Raw genomic sequence first — 19,954 nt, forward strand, 5'->3', positions numbered from 1 at the left:
GGGTATGTTTTAAATGTGCAGATGGTCTTCTACGAATCTTAACTGCAACAAAGACGGAAAGGCTATTATTTATTTTGGCAGTGTTGTTCAAAGCCCTCCCCCTACACTAAGAGGTTTTTTGGTTTCTTCCGCCGTAGCAGCTTCTGTCCTGCGCAGCAGCCTGCAAATCAATGAAGTCAGTCAAATAAACTGGGCTGGGCAATCGAAGTTGGGACAATTTACGGAGGTGTCTGTTGCCGGATAGTCGACGACAATAAGGCTATGTATACAGATAATATGTGTAGAGTCCTATTTGGGTGTCCTCTAGTGGAGTAAGCAGGAGATATCAACTCATTTTCTACTTAAACGCGGAGTTTCATGTTTTTCGTTACACATTAGCCTGACTTAAAAAAGAAAAGAAAAACTACCCTCCCTACTCGAATTGAGGATGATTTTTGCTAATTCTGGAAATTCACTAAGGACTCCGTATCGCAAACAGGTAAATACGCTAATATTTAACCAAAGACCAGTCGGAAGAGGTGTTGTCTTCATAGCTGACTTTAGTTAAGTCGCAAAACAGGTCTTTTTGACAACAGCTCATTTTCTAAATAAACTTAAATGTGTCCGACTTCCGAACAAATAGAAAACTGTACTGTCGTTCACTTGTATCATCTGAAATTTGCAGTGTTTTATTCCTGTGTGTGTGATCCATACTGGCCACTTAATGTATGTGCATTATGAGAATATAGATGATAATAGTTGATGCTTATTGTTATGGTTGTATTGGCCAAATACATGAATAGTTATGCTAACCTCTTCCAATAGCACTTTAATTAATTTAGTGTCTATTGTAAATATAATTATATTATAAATGAAGTACATATGACCTGGTCATAATTTCATCAATATAATTTCACAGAAACAGACACTAGTCAACCATTAATAGATTCTTGCTTGATTTGGACTGGTGAATATTTTGGTATGCTTTCATCAAGCTACTTGGGTGATACTCTGTATGTTTGCAGACATATGTTTCTCTGTATTTTACAGAATTATACAGTATAGATGACTTTTGTCCAGTGATGTGCTCACTTTGTCCCAGTTAAATATGGATTTTTCTTTTAAAACCTCCCTTTAGTCAAAAGCTTTGAATATTTACTTGAGTTCATGCTGTTATCCTGTGGCTAGAGCTCCATGGGCGAGGCCTGTTACTGGAAGCCCTGTGTATTTCCAGCTCGGATATGACAGGCTCAGCTGGTCTGGGGCTGGCTGATAAGATGCCGTCCTCTCCCCATCACTCTCACAGTCCTGCATCAGAGTAGTCGGGCGGATGCATGAAAATAAAATTTACTGCCAATCCCACAGAAAAGGGAAGTTGTGCTCACCTGAAGCTAAGACTCTGTGGCAGGGATTCTCTTTAAAGACGGTCTCTTCTTATATGTTGGAACATGTTATAAACCATAACTGGAGTGTTTGTAACACATTACTTTTTTAAGTAAAAGCCATATGATATTGTATCATATCAAAGTTATACAAGTTATTTGGCAGGTTATTTAACATATCTACAGTACACAAATGCATTTAATACTGTGATGACAGTGTATGGCAAAGGTTTAAATTGAACTACAAAGGTATCATGGAACTTTTTTTATTCATATAATAATACAGATATATCTTACGGCAAATATATATATATATTATATATTGCATTGATATATATATTATATATGGATATTGAAATGAATTGGACATTTTTGATCTTCATTGCTTTTACCTGAAACTTTAACATCCAAGGTAACTCAAGTTATCAGTAAATAATGGGTGTTTGAGCCTCTCAGTATTACATTTTCCTCAAAGTCTTTTGCATTATTCATGTATTGTTAATGAAAATTCATTTGAAAACCTCTTTATTCTGCTTTATAAAAGAACTAGAAGAGTGCACTCAGTAGAGTGCAGATCTCCACCAGGTCTGCATAGTCAAGATGGTTGCGAAGATAACAGTAAGAGGGATTTATTCATGCCGTATATTATGCCTAACTATAGTGGATCATAACATATGCTCCAGTTCAAGGTGAGACCAAACCTTTCTATGGATGTCAGTTGTGGAGCCATGACAAAGGCCAAAACATGGCCTGCAGTAGACTAGGTAAGCCTTGTCTGTTGTCTAGCCGATTGCCGCAAATGTGTTTTGCTATGTCATGAAAACATATCGTAGAATGGTGAGGAGGACTGCTGTAAAGACAAAAGTCTAAGCTTAAGGATAGGCTCATAGGGAATGGCATTGTAAAATAGTTTTTTAAAGAATTGAGAATCACTGCAAACATGAGACAGCCTTGAGCATACGGTCAATGTGCACCAAAAATATTAGGCTTATGGGTCCAGTTGTATGCGAGATTAGCTGTGGACAGATACACACACACACACAACCAAACGCATGATCCCCTCCAGGCTTATGGCTGGCAGAGATAATAATCGCTCTTTTGAGATTCTGAGAAATACATTGTGATGGCAGATTTTGTAACTATGTTAATGTACATTTTTGCCATGAATATTTATCTAATCTTGATTTATGTTTCCTGCAAACAGCCTCACAAAAATCGGGAAACATTTAGCCATGGTTATGCTGTTTGTGAATGGGGTATAGTCATGAGACTAACTGTGACTCATTTCATATTTACACTTCGTTGATGAGGGATTTGTTGGGTTTTTGGTGAAACATTTTGGGACTACTCTTCTGTCTTCTATTCATGTAGCAACAGTAGTTTATTGCTGCAGTTACTGAAGCGCATTACCATATACCTCAGTCTCATCACATCTCCCCGGATAATCCCCCACATTTAATATGTGGAACAACTTTGTTTGCATTGGCTGTGAAAGCATATTTATAATTTTGACTACTTGACACAGACCACATTGAGGAGGGCAGTTAACTGGTGAGAGTTTGGGGGAAATTAGGACTTTTGACACCAGTCAGCTGCAGAACAGTAGGTCAAAGTGGTTTCACAGTGAAGGCATGTGAGCCGGTCAACCAGTCAATCACAAGAGAAGATCCTCTAGACTGAAGTCCAGACTTGGGTTGTTCAGTCCTGTCACCACTTCATGCTTGGGATTCCATCAGCTTCCTCTCAGCTTGAGATTCCTCAGAGAAGGGGGTTGTGGGGGATAATCAGTGTCAGATACTAAAGAAGAAGACAAATCCCTGAAGGCAGATAGCTGTTTGCAGACCGGGACATCTGTATCTGTGTAAACATAAAGCAAGAAGTTGCTCAATCACCAAAGACTTTGAACTTTTTTTCTTGCTTTCTTGGACAGACCCTCTATAGTTGTTTCATTGTGACTTATATATATATATATATATAAAAAAAGAAGTAATCTCTTATTTTTTCTTGACTAATAGAGAAAATCCACACATAATCACACATTCACATTTGCAGTTCCTGAAATAATTTTGAACATAATAATAAAACTACTCATTAATTAGAGTGTTAAGGTTAAAAGGTCTGGCAGTACAGCAGAAATGACTGTTTATGTTGACCTGCGAATAGCTTATTCGACACCCTGCGGAAGTGTGACATCGGTGTGACACTGATGTTAGACCTACAGGCCCCTGTGGACCTGTTTTTTGCTGACTGCAAAGTTCCGATGGAGATTGCTCTGCAGAAATGCATCACTGCTCTGTCAAACATTAATTTTCACACCAGACAGAAACCCGCATGATACAAATGATGGAGTATCAGACAGTTTATCTTTTTTTCTCCACCTTATATGTGACTGTATTATAGTGACTTCTACATTTTCATGCACTCCGATAATAAAATATGAACTAATTGACAGAGTGGGATCATATTATGTTTTGTCTTTATAGCAAGTTATTGTTTTGTCAGGACTTAGAGGACCAGGCTTACTTAAAGCCACTAATCAATATTTCATTTAAAAAATGGAATAAATGACTTTGTGCATGTGAAAGTGGTCACTAGTTGATACAAACCAACAAATAATGAAACTACTGTGGTTTCACTCAGCTCTGCAGAGCACTGCAGTGTCTTTTAAGTCATTGTTCTGGTTTTTACGGTCCACGGCTTTACTGTTTTGGTTCACGCTCACTACTTTCATCAGCCTCAATAGCAGGCAGCTGTACAGCAAAGAAAAGCTTAAAAACCCACTGTACACAACCTGCTCAGCCCCAAACAGCAGACAGACAAAGCTAGTGACCAGCAGGTTAACATAGTGTAGCATTTAGCAGTTAAAGAGCCAGACATTTAACTCTGGAGCTGGTGGAGAGTGAATGTTGGACTTAAATTCATCTGTTCCCTTAAATGATAACAGAAAATGTTCATGTTTCTTTGTATCTGCTGGATGACAAAATGTCAGTGCAGTGTTTACTTTGTGTTTCGATTTCTTTTTAATATCAAAAAACAGTTGCAGGTTATATTACTCCCTGAAAATCTTGTTCTGACTGACCTCCCTTTCTCGCTTTACAGCAATGATGTGTACTCCAGGGTGTGTCAGTACACTGTGACATCACAGTTGGGTGTTGACACAGGTGCAAAAGAGCGCACTTGTAACAACACAGAGTATTTTTAGAGTAGGTATTGAAACACTGCTGCTCAGTTGTTTGATTATTCTTAATGTATTTAATGCATTTGCATGGCAAAAAGCTATCTTTTTCATTATTTAGAGCCAAATCTTATGTTCTGAAGATCTTAAGCACATTTTTGGAAAATTCAGATTTGTTATCATTCATTCAGACATGAGAATTTTAAGTGATGTTGATATCTTGTTATGGTAAATTTGGCACAATGCAATTATGTAGAGGGATGCTTATTAAATGACCACCCAGCCTGAATCTGAACCTTCAACTTAGGTTTTCTGTGTTTCCCTCTCTACTCTAGCCACCTGCTACCGTATCATCACACCCCATGGCTCCACCCAGCCCAAGCACCAACAGCAGCACCAACAACAGCAGCAGCAGCAGTACTGCTGGATGGGAGCAGCTCAGCAAAACAAACCTCTACATCCGAGGGCTGTCCCCTTCAACCACAGACCATGACCTGGTCAAGCTCTGTCAGCCGTGAGTCCCACACTTCCTCTCGTCATTATCTGCTATTGATCAGCCATTGATTGTTGTGCCTACTTAGTTTCAGAGTCTAGTTTCAATTTGCAGCGGGTAGCCACTTATTGGCATATAGTTGATAAAATGCAAAAAAAAATGTAGAAGGTAAGATAAGGACAACATTTGTTGTAATGAAAGATAAGAAAATTCATATGGTGACTTCTTTGTTGAAATGTATCTGATTTTTTATGATTAAACCCTAAATGAAACCCCATAGGTATGTTAAGATATGTTTTAAGATTAAGTTAGCTTGGGTTAGGGTTAGGGTTAGGGTTTTGAATCCATACAGAGAGCATGGTGAGAAACCTCTGTATTTTAGATTATAATGAATACAGTAATGTTGCAGACCTCATTTCATTTGAATATTAAATACAAATATGATCTTGAGGACCACACAAGAACAGAGGATAGAGGATGAACTACTTGACAGCACATGGGGCACAAGAAGTGTAGATTTCATACATCATGTATGTGGATAAAGGAAGGAGCCTGTCAGCGCCGGGCTCGTCCACAGTTGTCTTTGTGTGCTGAATGCTTTATATTTGACAAGAAGAGAGACCACCCTGGAGCCTCAGAGATTTTATGATTTTTCTGAAGCCCTGTCTTCACAATGTGATACTAACTTTCCAACACAAAGCTTTCAATTGATTCATTTGCTGTTTAGAGCTATATTGCCCAATAAACACAGCCTCAGCAGTGACACCTTTATTTTATTGAAGATTTAGGTTGATAAAGAGCAAGACTCAAAAAGGGAAACATCATTGAGCTTATGTTGCAAGTCAATAAGTTGTATTGCACTGTAATAATACAGTGTATAGGTTTTACATCCTGACTATGTGCAACACTTTTGATGGTACTGTAAGAGCAACACTACTGCAGCCGCACATGACTTGAGATTAGAGTTCAGATAAAGAAAGGTCAGAGGGTTTTGCCCTTTCACCCAGTTTAGCATTTAGCCTAATCCCTGGCTAAAATATCCTCCTATTTGACTGAAGGGTACATCAGGGCTTGTATCACTGTCAATGTAGATTATATAGGTCACACTGTAGAAGCCCGTCTACATCAAATTACTCCCATTTTTAAAGATTTTGCGTCCACTTTAGAGGGTATAAAAAACTACTTAATGTATAAACTATTTCCCAGCTTGAAAATTACATGCAGGGATCAACAAGCAGTCATAGAATACATCTATATGACTAAGTTGGTGAAAATAATTATATTTTTATTTATATTATGAAGAACTTTGCGTCCAAGCAAAAGTCAACCGAATGTGTGGAGGACTACAGAGGTGAGCCTCTTCTAAACAAGAAGACAGTTTAATGAGAAGTGAAACATAAACAGTATGTTTATATGAGAGTAAACACTGCTGGTCAAAAGTTTTAGAACACCCCAATTTTCCCATTTTTTTATTGAAAAAATGTTTTCAAGCTTACCATCTTGGTCTTTTTTCCTAAGGTAGTTCTGGCATAGCTTGGACTTTTGTTTTGGGTCATTATCTTGCTGTAGGATGAACCCCTGACCAACTATGTGCGTACCAGAGGGTACTACAAGGCGCTGCAGAATGCTGTGGTAGCCGACCCTGGATCCAGAAAAACAGCCCCAGACCATCATGCTTCCTCCTCCATATTTGACAGTTAATGTCACACACTGAGGAACCATTCTTTCACCTGCTCAACGGCATACAAAACTCCTGCATGATGAACAGAATATTTTAAATTTTGATTCATCAGTCCATAACACCTTCTTCCAGTCTTCAGCAGTCCATTGGTGGTGTTTCATGGCCTAGGCAAGCCTCTTCTTCTCATTCTGACGTCTTAGCAATGGCTTTCTTGCTGCAACTCGAAGTCTTCTCTTCACAGTTGAAACTGAGACTTGCTTACTACGAACACTATGAAGCTGTGCTTGAAGCTGTTGTCCTGTGAGCCGCCTATCAGGCAAGCTGTTGACTCTCAGAAACTTGTCTTCTGACTCTGTTGTGGCTTTGGGTCTGCCAGATCTCTTCCTTTCAGAGTTTCCTCCAGTTTCTGAGTGCTTTTTTGATGGTGAAGGAAACTGTACTCACTGACACCTTGACTTTCTTCACAATGTCTGTGTAGGAAAGACCTACATTTTTAAGTGTTTTTGTATAATTTTCAGTTTTGGGTAACCGTACCTTTTTTTTTTTTTTTTTTTTACCTCTGGCAGTTCACCACTTACCTTTGTACCATTTCAAGCTATTCATTGGACTTGAACTGCTTGAATTTCAATTAAAAAAATTGAAAAATTGGGGTATTCTAAAACTTGACGGTAGTGTACATATTTTATGAAGCAATATTTTTAAAATCAGAACCAAATCACACATTTAAAGAAGTAAAAGGAGCTATTGACACTAAAAATAAAATCTGTTCACCTCAATAAAGTCTCTTTAAAGTAAAACATGTTTGATTTTGCCACCAGCACTGTCCTGTGGTCTGCATGCATGTCATAATGATGTTGGAAACCATGATGACATGAACCAGACCAAATTTTTGAATGTCATAATCTCTGTTCTGTGGTTTGCATATAAGTCATTTGTGACAAACTTGTCCCATCAAAGGTGGAAACAATTCAACAATGTTCCTAGATATGACATGGAAACAATAATTAGTATGACAGAACTTTTATATACAAAGTAAGTTACATGAATGTAACTTTACATACAGATGACTCCCAATACAAAGAGAGTGCTTGTTTCTGCCTTACCAAAAAATGTACCCAAGTGACCCAGTTAATAATAATAATAGACTTTGGTTGCTCTGTATAATGTTTAAAACTGTGTTTTTTGTTTGGCTGAAGAGAAACGGACTGTCTAAGTTTGCACCCACACAGTGGGGATTTTCAGCACCACATGGAAACCACTTCCTGTTTCTAATACTTTCACAGTGATGTCATAGATAGTTGCTCAACCCCCCCGCCTTTGTGTGTTCTTTAACCAGCACTGACTGGTATGTAATCCAGCTAACAAAACCTCGTCTGTCTTCTTCTCCTCTAGGTATGGCAAAATTGTATCAACAAAAGCCATCATGGACAAGACAACAAACAAATGTAAAGGTGTGTCAAGCTGTTTGTCTCTTTCCAACACAGCCCCCGTTTTCACTGTTTTCTCGTTAAGTATAAAGAAATCTCATGAACTGCCCTGCAGGACTGTGTTTTGTTACTTCTACACACTCACACAAAATTGGTAGTCATCCAATGTGTGAATTCTATCTAAACATCAAGTCATTCAGCAGCTATGCAGTTGTCTCAGTTTATCCAGGCAAGTCAGGAAACAGACAGCCAGGCTGCTTAAAGCTGCCTCCAAACAGTCCGCCGACACTGGGGGAATGCTGTTGTTGCGGGTGTAAAAACTTTATACAGTTTTTGTGAGTCACATAAAAGCTTGTTTTTTTTTCTTCCTAATTTTCCTTGAAATAGTGGTCAAAAACTATTTTACTTTCCCACCATAAAATGTAAAAAGTGGTTTGGTCTGTCACGCTACTGTGAGGTCAAAAGTTTAACTCCTCCTCCCCTCCAGTAAACTTTCAAAATGACCAGTAGTCAAAAGTCAGGTGCTTAGAAAAGAAGAGAGAAATGGAAAATAGAAAGTTAACTTTTTAGGAAACTGGACACAGATATCATAAATGACTTTGCTATAAAGAAAATTTGGAGTTAAACTCTAAACATGCTGCGCCAACAGTAGTAGACACTGGACTAATGAGATTATTTGGACATGGTTTTCTAGTGCAGTAAAGAAACGGTTAGTACACTGGGTGTCATTCATTCATTCATTGCATGCCATTTTTGCTCTATAATAAGACTGCATGGGAAGTCTATGGACATATATAACTCAACCAGTGCCTGTTTTATGCATTTTGAAAGATTTACTGTGGTGACTGAAATTACAATGGTGAATATATTGGTTTATGTGTGTGTTAGTTATGTCTGTAGGCCTTTGTTTGGACTGTTTAAGGCCTGAATATGTTTTGGGTTTTTTTTCATTTAAAACTGACGTAGACCATGTTCAGATAATTAAATAAGTGTGTTATGAAGTTTCCATGGACAACTTCAAAGCTAAACTTTTAGTTAGCCTATGTTAGCCAATCTGTCAATGCGGCACCTTCCGGCAGGGTTGTGCGTAGGTGTGTTTATTTGTGCTTTAGAATCTAACCGCTTTATTTCTCTGATTCACTGCTTCATTCTCACGATGCCACTCCCTCTCTCCATTCACTCCGGCTCAATGTCTTCAATTTGCGTACAAGTAACATGACTTTGCACTTTCAAATTGCGTGGACCAAAGTCCAATTTTGTGTGCACTTGATACGCCAATCATTCCCAAAGTGACATTATTAAAACATGACTTTATTTTATTTTATAGGGTCATATTTGGCTTATCTGTTGGTAGTCGTTGTGGTGGATGGCTATATTAATCCAGTTCCATCCATGACCTTTCCCTAACCTTAACTAAATGGGTTTTTTTCCCCCTAAACCTAACCAATAGCATAAAATGATTGAGCAAAAAGGTTAAAAATGCTGCATTAAATTGGCATATCACCTGCATTCAATGTGAAAATGTGAAGTCGTAGTATCCTTGGTCTGATTGTCAGCTATATGTGATTGGCCACCAAAAAGAAAGAGGACTGTCATATTTTCCGCATTGCCAGATTTGGTGTGAATGCAGCCTTATGGCCAGTCAGTGACCTGTGCACAGGCGGGACTTAGCAGGGTTGGCTTTGGAGATCATCTTGTCCGAGGCACGAGCAAGACACATGGCGGGCCTGCACCCAGCTCATGTTATTTTAAACCTCAGCCCTCGTCTGTTGGTGTGTCAATCACACTGCTGTGGGTGGTTCCTGGGAAGAAGCACCAGACTCCTCCTTTTTCTGTTGAGTTACTGTCAGTCTTGTTCCACTTCTAGTAGACTGTTCACTTGACTAAAGATGGACTCACTGATTCTCTCCAGTGCTGATGGGATTAAGAGAATGCTTTGTCACTGTCCTCTGGATTATACAGATGCCAGTTAGCCAAAGGCCTTCAGTGAAAGGGGACACTTTCTAAGACCTTGTAAAGGTCTAACTGAATTTTAAATAGAACTTTGACTTTCACAAAATTCTTCATTTGACTTAGGCTAATAGTTTCATCTCATTACAGAAAATTATCAAACACTCGTTATAACTATAAGAATGATTTACGCAAAAATTGTAGTACCTGTGAGACCGATTTCACAGCTGAAAGAGCCCTGACACTCACCATTATTTAGTTTGAATAGGTTAAATATAGCAGCCTCAGTAAAGGCCAGGGACTATGGGTTCACCCTGTTTGTACCCCCCAGAACAAAGAGCTGACCTGAGCCATGAACGTCACGCTGGTATCTGCATTCTCAGCGCTTTTTTGACTTTACTTCCACACACACAAAAGCACACGTACATTCATAGACCTACATAATACACGTGTATACTGTATACATACATACTGTGCAACTACTCACCAACAAACTGTATGCCATGCTTTGTTTTTGTAACACATTCTACCGACCAATGAACAAACAAACCTACACCATCCATCCAGAGTGGCGTAGGTCAGCTCACTTAACATGGTGGCTCTGTCCTTATTTGTGTTGGTTATAGTACATTGTCCTAACTGTCCCGCTTGTCTCCTCAGGATATGGCTTTGTGGACTTTGACAGCCCTGCCGCAGCTCAGAAAGCAGTGGCTGCCCTAAAGACCACTGGTGTCCAAGCTCAGATGGCAAAGGTGAGGATTCATTACAATCTAATCCTGATATCTCATCCACACAACACACCCAGTAACACTGTTACCCCTCCATCTGGCCAGTCAGGCAACTTGAACCTAATCCTTGTGGTATTAACTAGCAGGGCAGGAATCCTTGAGTGAGTGAGTCTTGAGTGAAGAATGTACGGTAGAAAATATGAACAGCCTGTGAATGTCTGTGCATGCATGTGTATTTAACTCTGTTTGCTTTTAGGCTTTTGCACATTCAGGCCCATATTTACTAAGGTACTTTCCCCTAGTTTTCTGGCTTATACTGTATGTAACACAGTGTTTTGTATCAAACAGGTGCCTGCAGTCACAATTTGTGTGTGTTTGCAAGGTGTATTTCTTTCCTTATTATATGAAGATATGTTAGCACTGGTTGATTATGTATTGTGCTTTGACTACTTCATGCAATTTGTATCAGTTTACTCATTCTCTGCCTGTGAAGACGAGGCGTAATAGAAGAAGTAACAAGGGAGGTTGCAATGGAAAGGAAACATTAATTAACTTAAATGTCATTGGCAAAGAGTGAGTGCACACTGTATCAGTTATGTAAAAATGATTTTATTTTAAATATAGACACATTTATAACTAAATATTACTTAATAAGGTATATCAATAATTAACAAATAATAATATTTGTCTATTTTGTAAACAAAACAGACAATATACAAGGTGTTCAACATACACATGGTTCTGTTCTTCTATCTTTGTGAAGTAGGGGCACATTCAGGAGCCTTATTTCCTCTCACACAATAACCACAAGTAGATATGGACACACCCTTCATCAGCCATTTTCATATCAATATGCTGCCTGCTTCACCAGTTTTTTAGATCTGCCAGTGACACAAACAGAGAAGATTTGCAGTTTCACAGATTGTGATGCTCAATCTCTCCCTTTCTCTACCTCTCTTTTTCTTTTCATTTCCAAGAAGGTCAGTTTGCCCTAATTGTCGCAGTGCATTTGGAAACATGCTCATGTGCACATATATGATTTACAATGTACATGTATGTGTTTTCCTGCATGTTTTTGCATGTGTATACATCTGTGATGACTCCCAAAGGTAATCTGTCATCTGATAGCTCCCAGACAGAAGGGTTTCAGACATGAAAGGCTCCAATAGTCAGACTATAGGGGTTAGAGACTAGTGATGCAGTGTGCTGACAGCAGGATGACATATAGGAGAAGGTATCCACCATGACAGTGTGCAGCTAAGACTGACCAGGAGCCTAGTCTAGTATGTCTGTCCCCTTCCAAAGCACCCTTAATACATTTAGTGTCTCCCAGTAAAATATTATTTTACTTAAAATAAACATGTCTTTCTTCACCGGACAAGTTAGACTATAATAGTAGTAGAAGTTGGTATTGTTGCACAGTGTAAGTTGGATAGATAGTCATTTACAGTTCCAATACATTACATACATGGCTTTGTTTGTTCACAATGTAGAAGCTTTTCAGATGAAGAGTTTTAAAGTAGGACTTTATTACAAGCACTTAGACATCTGCATTGACTCTGACATCAGAAAAGGAAGTAAATACTCATGTGTTGTTATGGTAACAGGAACCAGTCATGGGAAATTAGTTCCCACACAGCACTGAGCAAGAACCCTTGGCCTCATTTCCCTGTCTGGGGATCTGTGGAGCTCCTTGACATGCCTCTGTGCACCCATTTTACTTTTTAATTAAAATAGAGCAGCTTTGAGGGGCATGCCCAAGTTTAATCTTTGTATTGTGGAAGGTAAATGCCATTATGAAGTGTGAGCCTTTCAGTCCAGCTTTATACTCACTATTGCCAAAGCTTGTTTGGGCTTAATGGACTCTCTGACAAAGGTCATTTTTTCCTGTTTTTTTTTGTCTTAAAAAAGGCTTCCAGGCTCCCTTCCACAAGCTCTCCATCATCATTATGTCAAAAGCAGTCAAGAGTTCCCTTTTTTAAATCATTTGTTATTTCAATGTGTGTCTTGTGATAGTCGACTCTGTATTTACTTTTATTCTGGATACATATGAGGAAGTCACTTTTAAAAGATGTTATTAACAGAGACAAAACAATGTATCATAATGTATCATCATCATGTATTATTATACATAGTATAGTTTTATCAGGCAATGTAGAATACATTTATAGGGGAACAGCATTGTTTTATATCGTTTCTTCTGATCCGAAAGTCCTGTATGAGGAAGATAACTCTGACTGGGAGAAGTGAAAGAGCAGCACATGCCCTTACCTCATCACCGCTGTTGTAGTGCTATTCAGGGAGACACTGAACAGCCAACTGCTCCAGTGGAGCTGCTCAGTGGTCAAAAGAGGAGGTTGTGCTTGGCATCTACTTGGTTGTGATCAAGTTTGTGACATGAAGGAGAGTGTTCTTGCTTAATGAAAGTACACTGATTAAAAAAAAAAGAAAAATAATATACTGAATAGGAATTGCACCTTCCATTCGCACATCCTCTACCATGATCAGGATTGTTTGTCAAATGGCCAAAGGACAGAATCTCTGCGATAGATCACATCATTTGTATACAGCATTTCTATCCTCCCACTCTCTGTGAGCAAGGCAAACCCCTCCATCGGCTGCACCTCTCTTCATTAGCTCTACATCCTCAAGCGTACATTAGTCACAGTTAATGATGGGTGGCGACCCCATTCAGCACACAAACAGATGTCTTATCTCGCTGCCATACTTCTGTCTCTGCATTTAATGAGCAGTTGGTTTTCCTCATTTCAAATATATTTCTCAAGTGATGATGCACACCTCACTCCATCCTCTCATCTTTCCTTACATCTGTTGTCAGAACCAAGTCCTCTGACTGACCACCTTCCCTTGGTTTTGTTGCCGCACAAGCCTTCACATTCATTGCCCACTAATTTTGAAATGTTGTTTTTTCTGTCAGTGTATTACTTTAGTAATCCAATCTACCCCTGAATGCAACACAAGGCTGATGAATAATAATGGTGAGAGGCTGCTCCCCAGGGACTCGTAGCTGGGTCTTATGTTTCTGCTGATACTATTAAAATACAGAAAGAAATCAGCTGATGTGAGTCTTAAGCCGCTGTGGGCTGCATGTAAATCTCTATTTATCACTGTTCCCTTTATTACCTAAGACTAAAAGCAGAAGGAAGAAGAAGTAGAGATAAGCAGAGACACAATAACCATATCACTAAATTCTGTATTTGAAGTCTATCAAGTGTTTAGCCACTCACAGGGATTAATGACTGAGTGCAGAATTGCAATTAAACTTCTCTCTTCCTCCTACATTACATGCTGCTGAAGGCAGTTTGAATATAATGAACAAAGGAATGTGTGTATGTTTCCAGTTGTGTTTAAAGCAATCACATATGTATTACATTACCTCTGGCTTCTTCTCTCTCTCTTTCCACTGTACAGCAACAAGAACAAGACCCAACAAACTTGTACATCTCCAACTTGCCTCTGTCTATGGATGAGCAGGAGCTGGAGAACATGCTAAAGCATTTCGGCCAGGTCATATCCACGCGCATCCTGAGGGACTCCAGTGGAGCCAGTAGAGGAGTGGGCTTTGCCAGGTCAGATGCCACTTTACTGGTGTTACATATAGCATTTTAGCATCAATAAATCTTCACTATGAGAGTTAGCATGATGAAGCTAAATAAAAAGTTCCCAACTGACAGATTTTTTGGTCTCTAACTAACATTTTGCATTGTGTGCCATCATATCAGATTTGTTAGGAAATTTGTGGGATTGTTTTCTAGCTGAAAGAGACCCCTTATACACCAGTAAACAGGAACTGACCACTGTGTGACCAGTGAAATGGAAGTGATGCCACGGATGTTGAAGGGAGACTAGTAGCAATATCCTCTTTACAAGTATAGGGGAAATGTGACATTAATTTTGACAGAACAATATGAGAGGATTGAGGTCAAGGCTACCATTCAATAGCACCAATGACCTTTAAAAATGTAATCGTACATGTAACACCTTAAAAAGATTAAAAATACAGTTGATTTCTCATCCAAAAATGCCTTTTGTAGTTCAATGCAGAATTAGTTTCATGTCTAAAATTAATACCTAAAAAACATAGCTACGTCGTTGATAAGCAGTCAGAAAGAACAGTTCATGTGTGGACAAATGGAAACTCCTTTAAAAATAGTTTCATGATGACTGGGTGACGTAGTGGTAGTGCTAGCGTCTGCCAGCCATACTTGCATAACCTGACTTTTGACTGAAATACCTGCAAGGCAAGGCCAGGGTCTTGCCTGATGGAACAAAAATATCCCAATGCATCATAGGAATGTTTGTGTGGGGGGTGCGTGTGGGTGTGTATACTAATAGGTCTGCGTGAGTTGATTCCACAACATATATGCACACCTCTGGCTTACAGACTCAAAGATTGAGATCAAAATCTTTTGCTTTGAATCTTCCACCCACCTTTTAAAGGAAGCAGTTCTTGGAAAGCACCTGCTCACCCCCTGCTGATGTAATAATGATCTTTATGTCCTTTATAACTTCAGGATGGAGTCCACTGAAAAATGTGATGCAGTCATTTCTCACTTCAATGGAAAGTTTATTAAGATGCCAGCAGGTGTTCCAGGTAAGATATACTGTATATTTATCTTATAGTAGCAGGTATATACTGCACACATATTGTTTTACAGCCAAGCCTTTAAAAGGGTGTGTGAAAGAAAAGAACAGGATTTGTTTTATAATGAGCACTGACTGTAATGTGCACAGTATTAATAGACAATGACGTGGCCAGGCAGCTGATTCATGCTTCCAACAGGAGCCTGTGAGTCTGCTGGTAAAGAGCTCATATACACTCCCTAAGTGGCAGAGCACAGACAAAGAAAAAGAGAACGAGAGAGCTGCTTTGTGTGGCCTCCACTCCCACTCTAAGCTTTTTAATTGGATTATTAGACATAAATAGTCTCTTCTGGCCTTGCCTCCTTTAGGAAGGGGAGGGGATTACAGCTCCACAGCTGCCAAATTAGATGTCTGTGTTCTCAGGCTGGCTGGTGAATGTGAACTCCCAGGCTTTAGGGAGTGAATGACTGCAGAGCAAGCAGGACAAGACTGTGTGTGTAGGACAAACCTTTTATTTCATTCTCTCTCTATTTCTCTCTTTAGCACCCCTTGAACCTTTGCTGTGCAAGTTTGCTGATGGTGGGCAGAAAAAGAGACAAAGTCAAAATAAATTTTCTCACAATGGTCGCGGTTGGGCGAGGGATGGTGACTCCAGACTGGTAAGTGGTTCCTCCCTCCCACAGGATGACGTGAGAGGTCTGAGTGGCTGATGGGAAACAAGTGGGAGGGGCTGCTGGTTCCCAACCCCTACCCTAGAAATACAGGAATTGTGTTGCAATGACCTTATACTAGGTTTATGATATGACACCAATTTTCTATTTAGGTTCTGTTTCTGTTTAGGACTTGTCATCTGATAACTCATGTAGGTTATATGATAAGTGAGTTGGTTGTGAGGGTATAAAATATAGTGCATTACATTATATCCATTTGGGTTTAATTACATTGGTGTGAGGCATCCATCTCTGCTCATTTGTCAGGGACTTATGTATTATTAGGCACCATGTCTGATAAATCCCATATTTCCTATCCATGACTTTGAAGTGCTTTTTTATTCCTTTCAAGGTTTGAGTACAGTAGCCACACGGCAGATTTAAATAGTTGTGTTGGTTAAGTGTCGGAGTCACATGCTTCACTTTAGTTGTCAAACTTGTGCCCCCCCCCCTCTCTCTAGGCTGGAATGACACTCACATATGACCCCAGTGCAGCTGCTATGCAAAATGGGTAAGTCACTCAGAACAACAGATTAGATCGCACTGTTGTGGTCAATATATTTAATTTCACTTAATTTAGTTCATTTGATAACAATACACTTTATGTTGTGTGCACAGATTTTTCCCAACGGCATACAGCATTTCAAACAGGATGATTGCTCAAACGTCCATGTCCCCTTACATGTCTCCGGTGTCAACATACCAGGTTTGAATCTCTCTTTCCCAAAATGTATAGTATGTGTGTTACACATAGTATCACAGCTTGAATGTCTATCAGCCATTTGTCATCAGGAATCAGGAACAGTGTGCAAGTTAAATCCGTGCAAAAAGGTGCAATGGCCTTTCGTACTTGTTGCTGTTCTAGTTACAGTGCAGTGGCACGTGATCTCTGGAAACAGCACCAGCTCAGTGTCACTATGTTGACTGTGTGTGTGATGTTACAGGTGCAGAACCCATCCTGGATGACCCATCAACCCTACATCATGCAGCACCCAGTAAGACCATAATCTCTTTATCTCCTCTTAATCACTGTCTTCATTGTCATACACACTTTTTTTTTTTACTATTTCATCAAAATATTTCCTTCTGTGGTTGTAAAAGAAATTAAACATTTTTCCATAAACAGACAAGCACAATATGTAAGAGTATTAGTTGTCACATAAGGTGACACTGATCCTTGAGGATTTACAAGTGGAATGGAATTTTAAAACGACTGTTTCAGAGAGGCTATGTAAAGCTGTGTATTTGATGACAGATGCCGAACAGTTTATAACAGATGGGTTTGAATTGAGAGAGAAGTGTCCTCTCTCTTGCTCTGAAAATGAGACAGCATAGATGAGAAAACACTGCTAGATGCGTCAGGCCAGCCAAGATGCTTATAGATAACTTGTGACTATTCCACCTTCTGTTGTGGCCATGATATGTGAGATAAATCATTTTCTGTGAGTGTGTATAACTGTAGTTCCATTCTACTGTTATTCTCCCTCACTTTTAAGAAATATTTCTGTTTTACACAACAATAAGCCTTTACTCTCTATGTGTAGACACTGTCTGCATGCACCCCTCTAACCTGCACACACTTTTCTTCCAGGGTACAGTGATATCGCCCTCTATGGACCCATCTTTGTCACTGCAGCCTCCTTCCATGATGGCCCCCCTCACACAGCAGATGAGTCACCTCTCCCTTAGTGGTGCAGGAACGGTAAGAGAACGCTGCATGGGATGAGAAACGAGTCACACATTACCCTTATTTGAGAAGAATATCTTTAAAAGTGCTTAATTGAACTGTAAAATTTGTAGATTATGAATGTGCTCTCTTCATGAGTCTATTTTCTTTGTTGTGCAGTTTATGGCCGCCAACACAGCTATGCAAGGAGCATATATACCCCAATATGCACACATGCAGACAACATCTGTTCCTGTGGAGGTAAGAGTATTAACAGAAATCCAGCCTAATGTGTGTAAAAATCCCTCATTTTCATTATTTCTGACCTAATTTCTGATTATTTTATTCACTTTCAGGAGAATGGTGCACAGTCACAAGTGGACACATCCAGCAACCATTCCCCATATTCCTACCAACAAACCAAGTAGTGCTGACGTAACATTTGGACAACAGCTAAAACAATCATGTCTACAAATGCAATGGACGCTAAGGATCTTTCACTGTTTTGCACAGGTTCTGCAATCGTTTAAGTGAGACTATTTTTGGTATAATTTTCAATAACTACAAAAAATGATCTGAGTTTATCAAATGATCTGAATTATATAAAGAAAACGTTTTGAAAAAGTTTTATTTTCATACTAGAAAACGTTTATTTTTTACCAAAGATTGCCACAGGATGCAAGGAAGAATCATTTGACTAGTTGTTCAAAGTGCATGATAATAAATGTCTTTTGTTAATATTTTCAGATTTTATTCTATTTTATTTTTTTGTCTGAAGACTTTTTTTTTTTTTAATCCAGACATTTTGAAAATTATGTTTTGTGCTTGCTGTGTGAGTGTTGCTATGGTGAAGTGTTAAGTGTTGTTTTCTTGTAAAGTGATTTCTCTTAGTGCTTTAGATTGATCTTGCTATCTGATTCAGATTTGCCTTAATAGTTTCTATACAGTAGCTGCACAGGTCACCACAGAAACTGGCAAAAAGCGAAAAGTGTTTAGAGCTGTTGCCTTGGAAATGAGCTACATAGGACTTTTACTGAAATCTGTGTTTTTTGCTTTTTCCCCACCCAAAACTAGTAGAAAAGAAACGAAAAGTTTTTGAAAAAAATGATTTGAATGTACTGACTCCACATTTTAGGATTTTATTGGAGATAATTTTAATTTAGAAAGAAGACCCTTCATGTTTCTGGATGTTGAAATGTGTTCCGCTGAAAGATCACCTTTTGAATCTTGCCTTTTTGATTACTTGGTGTTGTAGAGTAGCTGAAATTGAACTTGGTGGGGGAATGAGGTGGGGCAAATGTACTTTGTTGGTTGTGCTGTTGTTTCTTTGGGTGATGTTATTTTGATGGGGTGTGTCTTTTCCACTTTTTTGAACAGCAAACAGGAACACATGGACTTATGATTGTGCAAAAGTCATCAAAGCCTTGTGATAGAACTTAGGCAAATGTTCAGTGAGCTGGGGAGGGGGGGCGGGGGGGTGGGGTTGGTGGGGTGAGATGAATATGTGTATTTTATTGTACCTCGCTCTTTGATAGGACACAAAGTTGGCACTTTCAATTGTAGTTCACCTCACCAAAGATTGTGAGCTAGTACACTAAGGAAATAGCATCATTTGTCTCTTTAACCTGGACATAAGTGACTCTGCAAACTAGACTGCAGTTTGGATAGTGTGCCTTTTTTGTACATTTACATTCAGTTTTCATAGGTATCAGTACAATACAGATACACACAAGCATGAAGAAAGGCCTGGATCCAGCATGTGCCACAGATGAACTTCATACTTACAGAAAAAATTGATGTTTGCAACATTACAGTTATGATTTAGTTAAATAGTTAAAAACAAAGAGAATTTTAAAACTATGAAAGGACAGTGCTACAATAGCAATCTAATCTGATATGACATAGCACTAAAAATTGTGGTTTTAATAAAAATGTCAGATTATTAATATTATTCTTTTTTTTATCATAGTGGATTGAAGCAGGCTTTTTGATTAGGTGTCCTCCTGTGATTCGACCTGGTGGTCAGTCAGACCAGATATCTACCTCAGAGTTTTCGTTCTCCTCTGTATTAGGTCGGGTTAGCAGGTCCAGCCCGCCCTTCCAGACCAAATGCCATGCTCAGGAGCTGGCCACATACAGCTGTTTCCTTTCAGGTTGT

General features: G+C 39.0%; 1 protein-coding gene across 1 annotated transcript; it reads left to right on the forward strand.

Moving 5' to 3' along the window:
* The first annotated feature begins 203 nt into the window (after positions 1 to 203).
* On the forward strand, positions 204 to 19,235 carry LOC128367717 (RNA-binding motif, single-stranded-interacting protein 1). Its single transcript, XM_053328328.1, has 13 exons — positions 204 to 478; positions 4,872 to 5,050; positions 8,103 to 8,161; positions 10,748 to 10,839; positions 14,248 to 14,405; positions 15,351 to 15,430; positions 15,964 to 16,079; positions 16,592 to 16,641; positions 16,749 to 16,836; positions 17,075 to 17,125; positions 17,722 to 17,832; positions 17,977 to 18,057; positions 18,153 to 19,235. The coding sequence occupies exons 1-13, from the start codon at positions 428 to 430 to the stop codon at positions 18,222 to 18,224; spliced, it is 1,188 nt and encodes a 395-aa protein (XP_053184303.1). The 5' UTR covers positions 204 to 427; the 3' UTR covers positions 18,225 to 19,235.
* The last annotated feature ends 719 nt before the right edge of the window (positions 19,236 to 19,954 follow it).

Source organism: Scomber japonicus, chromosome 11 (genome assembly GCF_027409825.1).
Source record: "Scomber japonicus isolate fScoJap1 chromosome 11, fScoJap1.pri, whole genome shotgun sequence".
NCBI lineage: Eukaryota > Metazoa > Chordata > Actinopteri > Scombriformes > Scombridae > Scomber > Scomber japonicus.